The 14,293-nt window shown below is 49.1% G+C and overlaps 1 protein-coding gene across 1 annotated transcript in view; it reads right to left on the bottom strand.

Moving 5' to 3' along the window:
* Positions 1-4,726: 4,726 nt before the first annotated feature.
* The window catches only part of LOC111975188 (BTB/POZ domain-containing protein kctd15), a 27,660-nt gene continuing 18,093 nt past the window's right edge, over positions 4,727-14,293 (bottom strand). Inside the window, 2 exon segments of the mRNA XM_024003404.3 lie at positions 4,727-5,112; positions 5,114-5,194. Coding sequence (XP_023859172.2) covers positions 5,035-5,112; positions 5,114-5,194 — 159 coding nt within the window. The 3' untranslated portion in view covers positions 4,727-5,034.

Below are 14,293 nucleotides of genomic sequence, written 5' to 3'. Positions count from 1 at the left end.
CTTTTGTGATTTGTGCAATTTCTTTGAATATCCACAATATCCATATCCATCTGTAATATGTTTAGTAACACTTGATAACATACAGTACAGTTCTGTAGTTAAGCAGAGTAACTGGATTTGGTAGTACAGCTTTATTAAAGTACTGTACTTAAATTGTGTAGCTGTAGCTTAAGTGTTGTAATTACTGTACTATATAACAGGTTAGTATGTTAGCTACGCATAGTAATCAGTTTCTCTTAATTATTTAAATCTAACCACAAAATCAACAGTAATGTTTTTACAAGACAATTAGTTGTACCCAAACTGAAATTGACTATTGAAACCAACTTCATATCTATTTACTAGCATTACACATGCTAAGTGTACAGGGGCGGCAGGGTATCCTAGTGGTTAGAGCGTTGGACTAGTAACCGAAAGGTTGCAAGTTCAAATCCCCGAGCTGACAAGGTACAAATCTGTCATTCTGCCCCTGAACAGGCAGTTAACCCACTGTTCCTAGGCCGTCATTGAAAATAAGAATTTGTTCTTAACTGACTTGCCTAGTTAAATAAAGGTAAAAAATAAAAAAAAATAAAAAAAGTACAAATTGAGTACCAGTGTCAGAGACCAAGAAGAAGTCCCCTCCGGATTCTACTGCTAATTAAGCGGCAGCATTTTGAAAAGACCAAAACGTTTAACTCGGTGCAAAACACAGGGATTTGGGAGCAGATTCTGGTGGGTTTTTTTCTTCTAGATGCAGCAGCAGGCCCATTTGAAAGTCCCTTTGGCCCCTCAGACTGCTGATCTTGATTTAACCCCTAACGTCCCCTACTTTACCCATGCAGGGACTAAACTGGTGCACTGCAAAGATATGTTTGTGCGGGGTCTGGCACATTTTTCTGGGGATTATAGTATATTGAGAGTTCACTACAAGTCAAACTGAAAAAGTGAATGACCACATAAGAAACCACAAGAGATCTGTTTTACATGTAACTGCATGAGGTGTAGTGTATTTTCCCTCTTGAAAGAGACAGTGTTAGTGCAGATGAAAGGAGGAAAAAACAACACCCTATTATCCAAGAAATGACACAAAGAGGACCGAGGCAGACAGGGCCGAGGCAGACAGGGCCGAGGCAGACAGGACCGAGGCAGACAGGACCGAGGCAGGCAGGACCGAGGCAGGCAGGACCGAGGCAGACAGGACCGAGGCAGACAGGACCGAGGCAAAGAGGACTGAGGCAGAAAATATACAGTACATCCTTTTATTATCGCAAATATGCAAGAAAAATCAAATGGACACACTGTAAGTGAACACATGCCCTTTAATACCACAGTCTAATTATTAAAACATTTTAAATAATATACATTTTGTACCTTAAGTATACCCTTTTGAAATGTGTTTAATCCATATGTACACAACATAATGCTTGCAAATTGGAAATTATTTTCATTATTTTTGTTTCGTAGTAAATGAGAGGACTTAGAGGTCTCTTTTTTAATAAGACGGTCAAGGGCTCAGTAAAAGCCAGAGTCCTGATAACAATTTAATATACAAACAACTGTACAACTGCCCTCCGGTCTCTGGACTTCACACCACACAGAGAAGTGGTAGGACTCCTTGTTAATTATGGTCTACCAACTTACTGACCACAAATTACTAAAAGAAAATGGTACACTCTCAGAAAAAAAGAGTGCTATGTGGCACCATGTGTCCCTGTAGGGGAACCATCTGAAAAAAGGTTCCAGATAGAACCATTTAAGATCAGATAGAGCTATTTCTGGTTCCAAATAGCACCCTTTAACAGGTTCTATTTGGAATCCAGGTTCTATTTGGAACCCAAAACAGTTATATCTGGAGCCAACTTTCAGGGGGTTCTCCTACAGGGACAAATGGTGCTGCACAGGACTCCTTTTTTTCTGAGTGTATGTGTGAAAACATACAATATGTTCGAGGAAATGGCCCAGTAATGTATGAGGTATCTGTGAGAACCTGCCAGCTGTAAGAGGTATTGTTGAGTTGCTTTACTCTTGTGTCAACAAGGAAGTGAACTGATGAAGGTGAGCTAAATGCTGCCACATACTGTAACTATTCAGAACCATTGAGAACTGAGCCGGTTACCTTCAGATGTTAAAGTTGAATCTAGAGATACCAGAGGACATAAAGTAGGGAGGGAATGTTTGTTTGGTCTGGTGCAGTCCAGTGAGCCATGGTGGTAATGTTAGGAGGGTGCTCTGTACAGAAGGGAATGTGATGACGCAGTGGGGGGCACAACCCTTGTCTCTACTGGCATTGCTGAGGAGCTGGGAGTGCATGGGAGCCCGGGAGACCCACTGGGCTCTGAAGCCCCACATCCCTCAGCAATATGAAAGGCCTGGTTGGCCATTCCCTTTGAGGCGACTGGATGCAAGGGCCCAGGCCAGTAGCAGGTCAGAACAAAGAGGAGCCTGATTGGGAGGGAGGCCCCCCAGGAGGTCTGTGCTGCCTTCTGGACTTCTTGAAGCTAAACTAACTAACTAACCCTGGCCATCTTTAAGAACTGAAGACGGAAGAAGTCCTGGGGCTTGTTTAATCAGTGGACATCCACAGAGAGGACACTGGACACTAGGACCAAGTGGAGAGTTGGTTCATTACAAATTAGAGTACCATCCCATTTGAATTAAGATTTTTGTAATGTTTAGTGAAACACCCACCATAGAAGGTTTCAAAACAAACTCATTAACAAGCCGGTGCTGAACCAAGATCAGAATGGGCCTCTTTTTGATCAATTATTTTGGAATGGAAGAAACACAGTTACACAGATAGTATGACAACTTTATACTCTTTCTTTCTTGTTTCTCTCTTTGATCCACAAATGTAGAGAATCAAACCATGGAATCACAGCAGGATAGAGTAAGTGCCTCCCACTCTTTTTCTCTGTAAACAATGCTCTGATGCTCAGCTTACAGTTCATTTTAGGTTATGCTGCTGCAGACACGTGAAGAGTGATTGAAATAATCCTGCCTTAGAAATGAAATGACAGACAGTCAGCAAGACAAACATCAGGGGCTTCCATGATTGAACGTAAAGTATTCTTTCAATTGTCAGACTATTTGTACTGTGATTGTTCCTATATAATAGTTTTGAATAATCATAGTGATTTCTGTGTCAAATAAACAATTATGAAAACATGCATTTTAAGCTTTGTACAATCATCAAATAGGCAACTTAGCTTTATCACTGAAGTGTGCTATTACTTACATTGGGCTCTCTCAACATATTCATATGTGCTAATTACTATAAACACAATGAGATAATGTGTGGGTTGATTTGGTGCGGGTCATCAGGACGTATACTAGGAAGATATTTTGGGGTGGCGGAAGTTTTGTAGATGATGTGTTATAAGTGCAAACAAAGTTATCAAGCATTTAGAGTACATCTCATCACAATCATGGAGATACACTGATCTACCTCAGTTCACATGTTCCTTTTCAAGTTAGGAACATTCTGGCATTCCACAACCAGCAACACATTCAGAGCCTTCATATACAATTTCATTCCGATTTTCTCATTTCACATTGCAGATCATTTTACATTTTGACTTTTAACTTTTTAATAAATATATGTACTCTCACATTGTTAATCTTATTTGATTTAAGATATGTTTGACAGCTAATTGCGACAAAGCCATTGCACTTTTTATGCATGCTACAAATGTTTCCTCTGAAAGATGTAGAAATAGCCAGGTTCCCTTGCAGCCCCATTTAAACAATGAGACCTTCTCCAGCTCTGAATGCATTACCAGCCAGACTGCTGCTTTAGCCACGTAGCCTCCAGACATAATAGTGTTTCTATAGCCACTGCCAAGTCTCTCTCTCTCTCTCTCTCTCTCTCTGTCTGTCTCTCTCTCTCTCTCTCTCTCTCTCTCTCTCTCTCTCTCTCTCTCTCTCCTCTCTTCTTTCTCTCTCTCCTTCTCTTCTCTCTCTTCGCTCTCTCTCCTCTCTTCTCTCTCACTCTCCTTCTGTCCTCCTCTCCCTCTCGTCTCCCCCCTCGTCTTCTCCTCCTCTTCCTCTCTCTCTTCTCTCTCTCTCTGTCTCTCTCTCTCTCTCTGCTCTCTCTCTCTGCTCTCTCTCTCTCTATCTCGTCTCTCTCTCTGTCTTCTCTCTCTCTCTTCCTTCTCTCTCTCGTGTTGTCTCTCCGTCTCTTCTCTGTCTCTCTGTCTCTCTGTCTCTCTCTTCTCTCTCATTCTCTCAAGCTTTCAAACCTAATGACTTAAAACAACGTCATACACCTTCATATAGGAGGGAAAAAACATAAAAACAATCCATTAATAATGTTTACACCATGTTGTGATAAAACAGCAAAAAAACAGAGAAAAAAGTTGTACTTTTATAACAACAATGAAAATAAGAAAGACAATCATCGGACCTCCCTTGGCTGCTGCGAGGCCTGGTTGCTGGCTGTAAGAGCAATGTGGGCTGGATGGCTGTCACTTCCTCCTCTTCCTCTCATCCAGCCCTGTCCCTTGTCAGCCCAGGCCTCCCTAAATAGCACCTGTCTTGTCCCCACTCAGCTTGCACTGGACGGCACACACAACACATGGGCCTCACACACGATCACGACCGTACGGGACTGGACGACACGACACACCCATGCGCTGCACTGAGGGCAAGGGGGCCGTGCTCCTCACTGAGCAGGACCTCTTCAAGGGGTCAGGGAGCCTTACAACTGGAGGAAAAAGAGATTGGTCCGGTGCTTAAATGGTTCAAGAGATGAGCTGCTGTTTCAGTCTTTCTGTTCATCATCATAGTCCTATATTCTTTTGGGTGTTATTAGTAAACAGAATCAAATCCTTTTGTTTTCTTTCTTTCCTTTTTTGTGTTTTATACTACATTCCCCTTAGAGACACTGAGTTCCTCAGAGCTGGCAACGTTATCAGGCGTCTGCTATACTTAGGTTGTTTTCTTGTGGGTTGGTTTTTGTGGTGTGAGGTGGAGGGATATTAGGGTTTGGGTTTGTTCTGTCCAGTGGGGGGTGAAGGAGCCCCCGTGGCTAGTCCCTCTCCTCCTAAAGTTCTCTTAGTCCAGGGGCTCCTGTTTTATCCTGATGGGGGTGTTCATGGACATACTCCGCCGGTCCTCACGGCACAATGCAGCGTACTTCGCTGACCTGGGAGGAGTCCACCCCGCCGCGCAGGACCTGCCACACTGAACCCTTCTGGAACAGACGCTCTAGAACCTGCAGGGACAGGAGCAACAACAGAGGTTTAATCAATCAAATCTATTCATAAAGCCTTTGTACATTAGCAGCCCAAACAAATGCTTTGCAGTAACTCGCCTAGACCGAAAGAACAAGAAGAAGCACAGTGGCCAGAGAAACTCCCAAAGGGTTAACACAGACTTTAATCAATAATAGACCTTTGTCCACCCACCACCTCTATCAAACAAAGCACATTTACTGGATGAGAGTCACGTATACAGTAGCACATGTCACTAACCAATCACATAGATGGATATGTGCGGAGGGGCGGTCGGACGTCATCACATCTGTCTCAATATTCATGGTGGTGGGTGGTGTTGAAGGATCTGCTGATGATGATATGAGGCAAGCTCAAGGGATGGAGGGGGTTGGGGGTGTATAAGAGAGTTAGCTAGGTGGTTTGGAGGGAGATGGCTTGAGTTCAGTATATGGAGAGATAACTAGGGGCTCATAATTGGAGTAATGAGCAGTAGGGGTTGAGGAGTGAGGCTGAGGCCTGTAAGATACTGTAAGCTTGTGAGGGCTGTGAGAGGCGCTTTGGAGGGCTGTGAGGGAGCTGTGAGTGAGTAGAAGGAGGGCTGTGAGGAGGCTGTGAGGGGCTGTGAGGAGTGTGAGGGGCTTTGTGAGGGCTGTGAGGGGTGTTGAGGGCCTGGTGAGGAGCTGTGAGGGGCTTGTGAGGAGACTCTGTGAGGGGCTGTGAGGATGCTGTGAGGGTTGGGACTGTAGACGGGCCTGCTGTGGGGTTGTGAGGAGCTGAGGGGTGTGTGAGGGGCTGTTGGGCTTGAGGAGCTGGTTGAGGGGTGTAGGCTGTAGGACTGTGAGGGGTGTTGGGCTTGGTGAGGAGCTGTATAGGGGCGTTGAGGACTTGTAGGGGCTGTGAGGATGGTGAGGAGCTGTTAGGGCTTGTGAGGGGCTGTGAGGAGCTGTGAGGAGGGGGCTGTGAGGGAGGTCTGTGAAGGGGGGAGGAGGTGAGGGCTGTGAGTGGCGTGAGGCTGTGAGGGGGAGGGGGGGAGGGAAGGGTCGAGGGCAGGGACTGCCGCGGGGGGGGGAGGTAGGGGGCCTGTGACCGACGATGTAACCAGTCTGTGGGCGATGGGGGGTGGGGTGCGGGGGTGGGCGCTGTGGAGGGGGGGGGGGGGGGGGGGGGAGGTGGGCCGCACGCTCTCACGACCGCTCACACGGCCTCGTGAGGTTCAGGCCTGGCTGTCACTGGCACAGGCCTCTCACAGCCCCTCCAGATCCCTACAGCCTCGGCGCTGGTGAGGCTCGAGCTGTGAGGAGGCCAGTCCTCGTTCGCGGGCGAGCCGGCTGTGAAGAGTGTCATTTCTGAGAGGATCATTCTGTGAGACGAGCTACTGCCCAGGGCTCTGCTGAGGACGACTCAAGAGTGAGGTATCACTTGTTTCGAGGGCGCTGGTCGAGCGCAGCCCTGTGCAGACAGAGTCCTCACAGAGCCCTGTGTAAGGAATCGCTGTGAGGCTGGCTGTGAGTACGGAGCGCTACGAGCCTCCCGCGGAACGAGCCCCCCACAAGTGACATCCTCAGCAGAGTGCTGTGAGTGGGGAGTGGAGGGGCTGTGAGGGGCTGTGAGGAGTGGCTGTGAGTGAGGGGCTGTGAGGAGCTGTGAGGAGCCTGTGGCTGTGAGGGGCGTTGGGTGAGGGCTGTGAGGTGAGGCTGTGAGGGGGTGGAGGCTGTGAGGAGGCTGTGAGGGCGAGAGCTTAGGTACTGTGAGGGGCTAGGGTGTGAGGAGGGCTGTGAGGAGCTGTGAGGGGGGCTGTGAGGACCTGGTGAGGGCTGTGGGGGACCGTGAAATGAAGGAAGAGGGGAATATGCCCCTGACTGATAATGGAGCTGGAGGAAAAACTGAGATGTGAGAGGATGGATGCATTAGTGAGGCTCAGATTTTTTCATTTCCTGTTAATCCTTCTGGTTTTTTAGGAGAGGGAGTATCTCTAATCCCAATGTGAGGATTGCTGTGTATTTATATATTCCCCAGTTCCTTTATGGAGTGTTGCAGCATATGGAAATGAAAGGTTCCTGCTCAGGTAGCCTCTTCTCTCCTTATATTGCCAATACAAAGTCGAGAGACGAAGATCACGCAAAATACATGCGTTTCGCCTGTTGCCCAAATAAACACACACGCACACACATACACATACACACACACAAGTGAGGCCTCTCTAATGCCGAGAGTGGTGGCCCATTGGAGGGCTAAAGCGGGACAATTAGTCCTGGTGGTTGAGCCACGCAGCCTCCTCAGTCTAGGGGTTAGGATGCTGCTGAGCAATTCACAGATCACACAGACCGATAGGACTTGTAAACGGCCTGCTCACCTATTAATGCTGGTTTAAACACCCCCCCCCCCTACCCACCTCGCCCTGCCTCCCCCCTGCCCTGATGCAAAAACAAGGCAGAGTGTGCGTCCCAAATTATACCCTATTCCTATGTAGTGCATTACTTTTGACCAAGGGCCCATAGCGTTCTGGCCAGGGTGCCATTTGGGACACAAGCTGAGATTAAATTTGGGCCCAGCAGCATTTTTCTTCTTGCACCTAACTAACTCCAATAACGATAACTACCCCCTCTCCCTCTCTCTTCTCCTCCCCTCCCCTCCGGAGCTCTGTGACGATGACGGAGTCAGTAATTTGTGGGAAAGAGAGGCGGCAGACRGCTGATGGTGAGCTTAAGAGAGGCACTAATTAAGAGACCTGCCGAAGCATCAAACGAACGCTCCCCAAATCCACGACAGACGATGGAGAGGAGTAACGATTATGGAAATTATATTACACTCCCTGCTTTGATCATTGCATCACATTGCATTTTCACCCCATATTATTATTATTATATATTTTTTTTTACATATGTGAGACTGTCACGTTAGGCGACGCGTTCAGTCACAAAGGAGAGTAGGGTYGATCAATAAAGATACTCTTAATTAAAACATTTTGATAATGAGGCATTATTACACTGTAAATATATTGAATTTAACCTCAAAATTTCATATTGAATTTCAACACATGTACATTGATCTTTGATTCAAAATGMCAAATGTACCAATGTTCAAGTGTCTTTAACCCTTCTTGCTGTAAATAAGGTATTGGCTCTTTCACAGAACCCAAAACTCATTGCCCAGGAGTTACAGTGGTTTCTGAAAGTTGCATAGTTTCTTAACTTTTTCCACTGTAGCAGCACTTTCTGTTCCCCTTTTTCTCTATGTTTGAAGCTCAGAATGTGAACAAAAGCATYGCCTTACTTCATCCCCTGTGCACCTTCATAAACGTAGCCTACTGTAGCATACTAAACTATTCTCACTGTTGCAGGGTTGACTTGGCTGCAGAGGGATCAGCCACTGTCACATTCAACCCCCACCCCCCCTGTACAGCATACAGGGACATCACAGCGCTGCCACTCAAACCTGGGGTCGCCATGGGGATGAGCAGGGGATACGTATCAAGCTCGCTCCACTAACCTCCCAGCATCATAACGGAACAGAACGCAGTAGAGACACAAGAGAAGCCGGTGAGGCAGGAATCAAAGTGGATGAGCCTCATGGCTGGAAACAGAGCGTGATGTAATATTGATGGGCCATCCGGAGTGCACACACACTACACCACACCATACCGGAGTTCACACACAAACCACTGGAGTTACAATCACACACACGCAGGAATGCAGGCACACGAACGGTGCATACACACATACACAAACACACACACACATCTCCAGAGGGGCTAGAGATGCCTGTGCAGCACTCGTCTACGTCTCCCAGTTGTCAGGACGTAGGGTGGGGGTCTAAGTCGCCAGTTGTCAGGAAGTAGGGCTGGGAGTCTAAGTCGCCAGTTGTCAGGAAGTAGGGCTGGGTGTCTAAGTCGCCAGTTGTCAGAAGTAGGGCAGGGGGTCTAAGTCGCCAGTTGTCAGGAGTAGGGCTGGGGGTCTAAGTCGCCAGTTGTCAGGAAGTAGGGCTGGGTGTCTAAGTCGCCAGTTGTCAGGAAGTAGGCGCTGGGGGTCAAGTCGCCAGTTGTCAGGAAGTAGGGCTGGGGGTCTAAGTCGCCAGTTGTCAGGAAGTAGGGCTGGGTGTCTAAGTTGCCAGTTGTCAGGACAGTAGGGCTGGGTGTCTAAGTCGCCAGTTGTCAGGAAGTAGGGCTGGGTGTCTAAGACAGTCGCCAGTTGTCAGGACGTAGGGCTGGGTGTCTAAGTCGCCAGTTTGTCAGGAAGTAGGCTGGGTGTCTAGAGTCGCCAGTTGTCAGGACGTAGGGCTGGGGGTCTAGTCGCCAGTTGTCAGAAAGTAGGGCTGGGGTCTAAGTCTCCAGTTGTCAGGACGTAGGGCTGGGGGTCTAAGTCGCAGTTGTCAGGAAGTAGGGGCTGGGTGTCTAAGTCTCCAGTTGTCAGGACGTAGGGCTGGGGTCTAAGTCGCCAGTTGTCAGGAAGTAGGGCTGGGTGTCTAAGTCTCCAGTTGTCAGGAAGTAGGGCTGGGTGTCTCAGTCTCCAGTTGTCAGGACATAGGGCTGGGTGTTCAGTCTCCAGTTGTCAGGACATGGCTAGGTGTCTCCAGTCTCCAGTTGTCAGGATGTAGGGCTGGGGTGTCTAAGTCTCCAGTTGTCAGGATGTAGGGCTAGGTGTCTCAGTCTCCAGTTGTCAGGAACATATGGGCTAGGTGTCTAAGTCTCCAGTTGTCAGGAAGTAGGGCTGGGTGTCTAAGTCTCCAGTTGTCAGGAAGTAGGGCTGGGTGTCTAAGTCTCCAGTTGTCAGGACATAGGGCTGGTGTCTCAGTCTCCAGTTGTCAGGATGTAGGGCTGGGTGTCTAAGTCTCCAGTTGTCAGGACATAGGGCTGGGTGTCTAAGTCTCCAGTTGTCAGGACGACTAGGGCTGGGGTCTAAGTCTCCAGTTGTCAGGACATAGGCAGGTGTCTAATTCAGTTCAGGATGTAGGGCTGGGTGTCTCAGTCTCCAGTTGTCAGGACGTAGGGCTGGGGGTCTAAGTCGCCAGTTGTCAGGACGTAGGGCTGGGAGTCTAAAGTCGCCAGTTGTCAGGATGTAGGGGCTGGGTGTCTAGTCTCCAGTTGTCAGACGTAGGGCTGGGGTCTAAGTCTCCAGTTGTCAGGACATAGGCTGGGTGTCTCAGTCTCCAGTTGTCAAGACGTAGGGCTGGGGGTCTAAGTCTCCAGTTGTCAGGACAGTAGGGCTGGGTGTCTCAGTCTCCAGTTGTCAAGACGTAGGGCTGGGTGTCTCAGTCTCCAGTTGTCAGGACATAGGGCTAGGTGTCTCAGTCTCCAGTTGTCAGGAAGTAGGGCTGGGTGTCTCAGTCTCCAGTTTGTCAGGATGTAGGGCTGGGGGTCTAAGTCGCCAGTTGTCAGGATGTAGGGCTGGGGGTCTAAAGTCGCCAGTTGTCAGGACGTAGGGCTGGGAGTCTAAGTCGCCAGTTGTCAGGATGTAGGGCTGGGTGTTCTAAGTCTCCAGTTGGTCAGGATGTAGGGCTAGGTGTCTCAGTCACCAGTTGTCAGGATGTAGGGCTAGGTGTCTCAGTCTCCAGTTGTCAGGATGTAGGGCTGGGGGTCTAAGCTCGCCAGTTGTCAGGACGTAGGGCTGGGAGTCTAAGTCGCAGTTGTCAGGATGTAGGGCTGGGTGTCTAAGTCTCCAGTTGTCAGGATGTAGGGCTGGGGTGTCTCAGTCTCCAGTTGTCAGATGTAGGGCTAGGTGTCTCAGTCTCTAGTTGTCAGGATGTAGGCTGGAGTCTAGTCTCCAGTTGTCAGGACGTAGGCTGGGGGTCTCAGTCTCCAGTTGTCAGGATGTAGGGCTAGGTGTCTCAGTCTCCAGTTGTCAGGATGTAGGGCTGGGAGTCTAAGTCTCCAGTTGTCAGACGTAGGGCTGGAGTCTAAGTCTCCAGTTGTCGAGGATGTAGGCTAGGTGTCTCAGTCTCCAGTTGTCAGGATGTAGGGCTAGGTTCTCAGTCTCCAGTTGTCAGGACGTAGGGCTGGGGGTCTAAGTCTCCAGTTTGTCAGGACGTAGGGCTGGGGTCTCAGTCTCAGTTGTCAGGATGTAGGGCTAGGTGTCTCAGTCTCCAGTTGTCAGGATGTAGGCTGAGGTGTCTCAGTCTCTATTGTCGGACGTAGGGCTGGGGTCTAAGTCGCCAGTTGTCAGGACGTAGGGCTGGGGAGTCTAAGTCGCAGTTGTCAGGATGTAGGGCTGGGTGTCTAAGTCTCCAGTTGTCAAGACGTAGGGCTGGGGGTCTTAAGTCTCCAGTTGTCAGGACATAGGCTGGGTGTCTCAGTCTCCAGTTGTCAAGACGTAGGGCTGGGGGTCTAGTCTCCAGTTGTCAGGACATAGGCTAGGTGTCTCAGTCTCCAGTTTTCAGGAAGTAGGGCTGGGTGTCCTCGTCTCCAGTTGTCAGGATGTAGGGCTGGGTGTAAGTCTCCAGTTGTCAGGACGTAGGGCTGGGTTCTAAGTCCTCTAGTTGTCAGGATGTAGGGCTGGGTGTCTAAGTCTCCAGTTGTCAGACGTAGGGCTGGGGGTCTAAGCTCTCAGTTGTCAGGACATAGGGCTGGGTGTCTCAGTCTCCAGTTGTCAGGACATAGGGCTGGGGGTCTCAGTCTCCAGTTGTCAGGAAGTAGGGCTGGGTGTCTCAGTCTCCAGTTGTCGCAGGATGTAGGGCTGGGTGTCTAAGTCTCCAGTTGTCAGGACGTAGGGCTGGGTGTCTAAGTCTCTAGTTGTCAGGATGTAGGGCTGGGAGTCTAAGTCTCCAGTTGTCAGGACGTAGGGCTGGGAGTCTAAGTCTCCAGTTGTCAGGAGACGTAGGGCTGGGAGTCCTAAGTCTCCAGTTGTCAGGACGTAGGGCTGGGAGTCTAAGTCTCCAGTTGTCAGGATGTAGGGCTGGGTGTCTAAGTCTCCAGTTGTCAGGACGTAGGGCTGGGAGTCTAAGTCTCCAGTTGTCAGGATGTAGGGCTGGGTGTCTCTAAGTTCTCAGTTGTCAGGAATAGGGCTGGTGTCTCAGTCTCCAGTTGTCAGGATGTAGGCTAGGTGTCTCAGTCTCCAGTTGTCAGGACATAGGGCTGGGTGTCTAAGTCTCCAGTTGTCAGGACGTAGGGCTAGGTGTCTCAGTCTCCAGTTGTCAGGAAGTAGGGCTGGGTGTCTCAGTCTCCAGTGTCAGGAAGTAGGGCTGGGAGTCTAAGTCTCCAGTTGTCAGGAACGTAGGGCGGGAGTCTAAGTCTCCAGTTGTCAGGACAGTAGGGCTGGGAGTCTAAGTCTCCAGTTGTCAGGAAGTAGGGCTGGGGGAGCTGAAGTCTAAGTCTCCAGTTGTCAGGAAGTAGGGCTGGGGGTCTAAGTCTCCAGTTGTCAGGATGTAGGGCTGGGTGTCTCAGTCTCCAGTTGTCAGGACGTAGGGCTGGGTGTGAGTGACAGGTAGAGCAGACTCAGAGTAATGTGGTGCTGCACGGAGGGTCCTACTTTGTTTAACTATACATGACCATTAAAACGTTGTTTCTACCTCATCTTCATTCTCCACTTCATCACAAGCATCTACAACAAAATACCTATTAGAAAGTGGTTGTCTGATCACACTAAAGTGTTCCATTTCTAGGGGGGACAACTGCTGCCTTGTCTAAGAGATAAGTTCACAAAATAAGTTTGTAGTAAAGCTTTGACACAGGAGGGCCAGAAATAGTTTTGGTAGCTAAGTTCATGATGTGCTCTGTGTTTTTTTTCGGAAGGGTGATGGAGCTGGTGATGGTAGTGGTGGTGGTGATGGAGGTGGTGGTGGTGGTGGTGGTGGTAGTGTGGGTGGTGGTGGTGACGGAGGCAGACTGTAGGGTGGAGCCATGTTCTCCCTGTTACTAGCTGACCCAGTATGGATTGATAGGCTGGCTTTGTGACATGACGTGTCAGAGAGAGTGGCTGGGCCATGTAATGTCCCCGGCCCTGGCAGCTCTGGCAGTGAGAGGGGACAGGAAGGACAGGGGCCGTCTCAGAGTAGTGTTGCTGTCAGGGTGATGAAGGAAGGATTGCGTCTGGCTTGATCACAGTGCTCCATCACTGTGATGTACGGAGGTGGGTACCGGCCGGCTCCTGCTTCGGGACTGTGTGTGTGTGTGTGTGTGTGTGTGTGTGTGTGTGTGTGTGCGTGCGTGCGTGCGTGCGTGCGTGCATGTGTGTGTGTACACCTCTGTGGCTCTTTAGCTAAATGTTTTCCCTCTTAAGCAGCCCAGTTCTTTTTTCCCATGGCTCTACATCACAGGTGGTTTGCATTATTCCCTAAATTCCTTTCATGACTGGAGGAATGAATCGTTCACTCACCAAGGTGGGGTTGTTTATAGGTTTTCTCTTACATTGGAGTTGGCAAGAACGATTTCTCAGACAGAATGAGTTAGTAAGCCGCCCAAAATCTTATTGGTGATTAATTATAATGAATGTACCTGCCCTTGTATCGGAAGAGAAATGCTGTAACTAAGGGCATCAGATGACTCTGTTTTAAAACTGAGACTGAAGAATCCAAACCAGGGCAACATGGAAATACACAAGTTCCCAACACTATTTTCCATCTCTTTCTCAAAACTTTCTCTCTCTTTTTCTCTTCTCTTTCTTCCTCTGTAGGCAGGGTGTGGTTGCATTCCCTTGGGTCGGGGTCCAGGACTGTAATCAGATCACAGGCACATTGTCTGGCCAGGTAAGAYGAGGATTATTCTCATAACCTTCTCATTCCTTCATGCAACAATGACACAGGACAGGATGAGGAAGTTGTTTAGAAAAATCTCCCCTTACACCAGAAAACACCTCCATCTGCTCTCTGTTCCCCTCACCTACAGCAGCTCCAAAGAGAGAAGTAAGCTTTTTGTCTCAACATATAGCCTTTGCCCGGATGGGGAGGCGTTGTTCACGGGCAGGGCTCTTTCTCTCTCTGGGCTGGCCTCTTTAAGACAACACACACCAACACGCACGCACCACGCCGCACGCACGCACGCACGCACGCAGCACGCACGCACGCACGCACGCACGCACGCACACACACACACACACACACACACACACACACACAACACCACACACACACACACACACACACTGCAGGGGTTTGCAGATAGGCTCATT

This window comes from Salvelinus sp. IW2-2015, linkage group LG15 (genome assembly GCF_002910315.2).
Source record: "Salvelinus sp. IW2-2015 linkage group LG15, ASM291031v2, whole genome shotgun sequence".
NCBI lineage: Eukaryota > Metazoa > Chordata > Actinopteri > Salmoniformes > Salmonidae > Salvelinus > Salvelinus sp. IW2-2015.
This window is presented reverse-complemented; position numbering and strand designations above follow the sequence as displayed.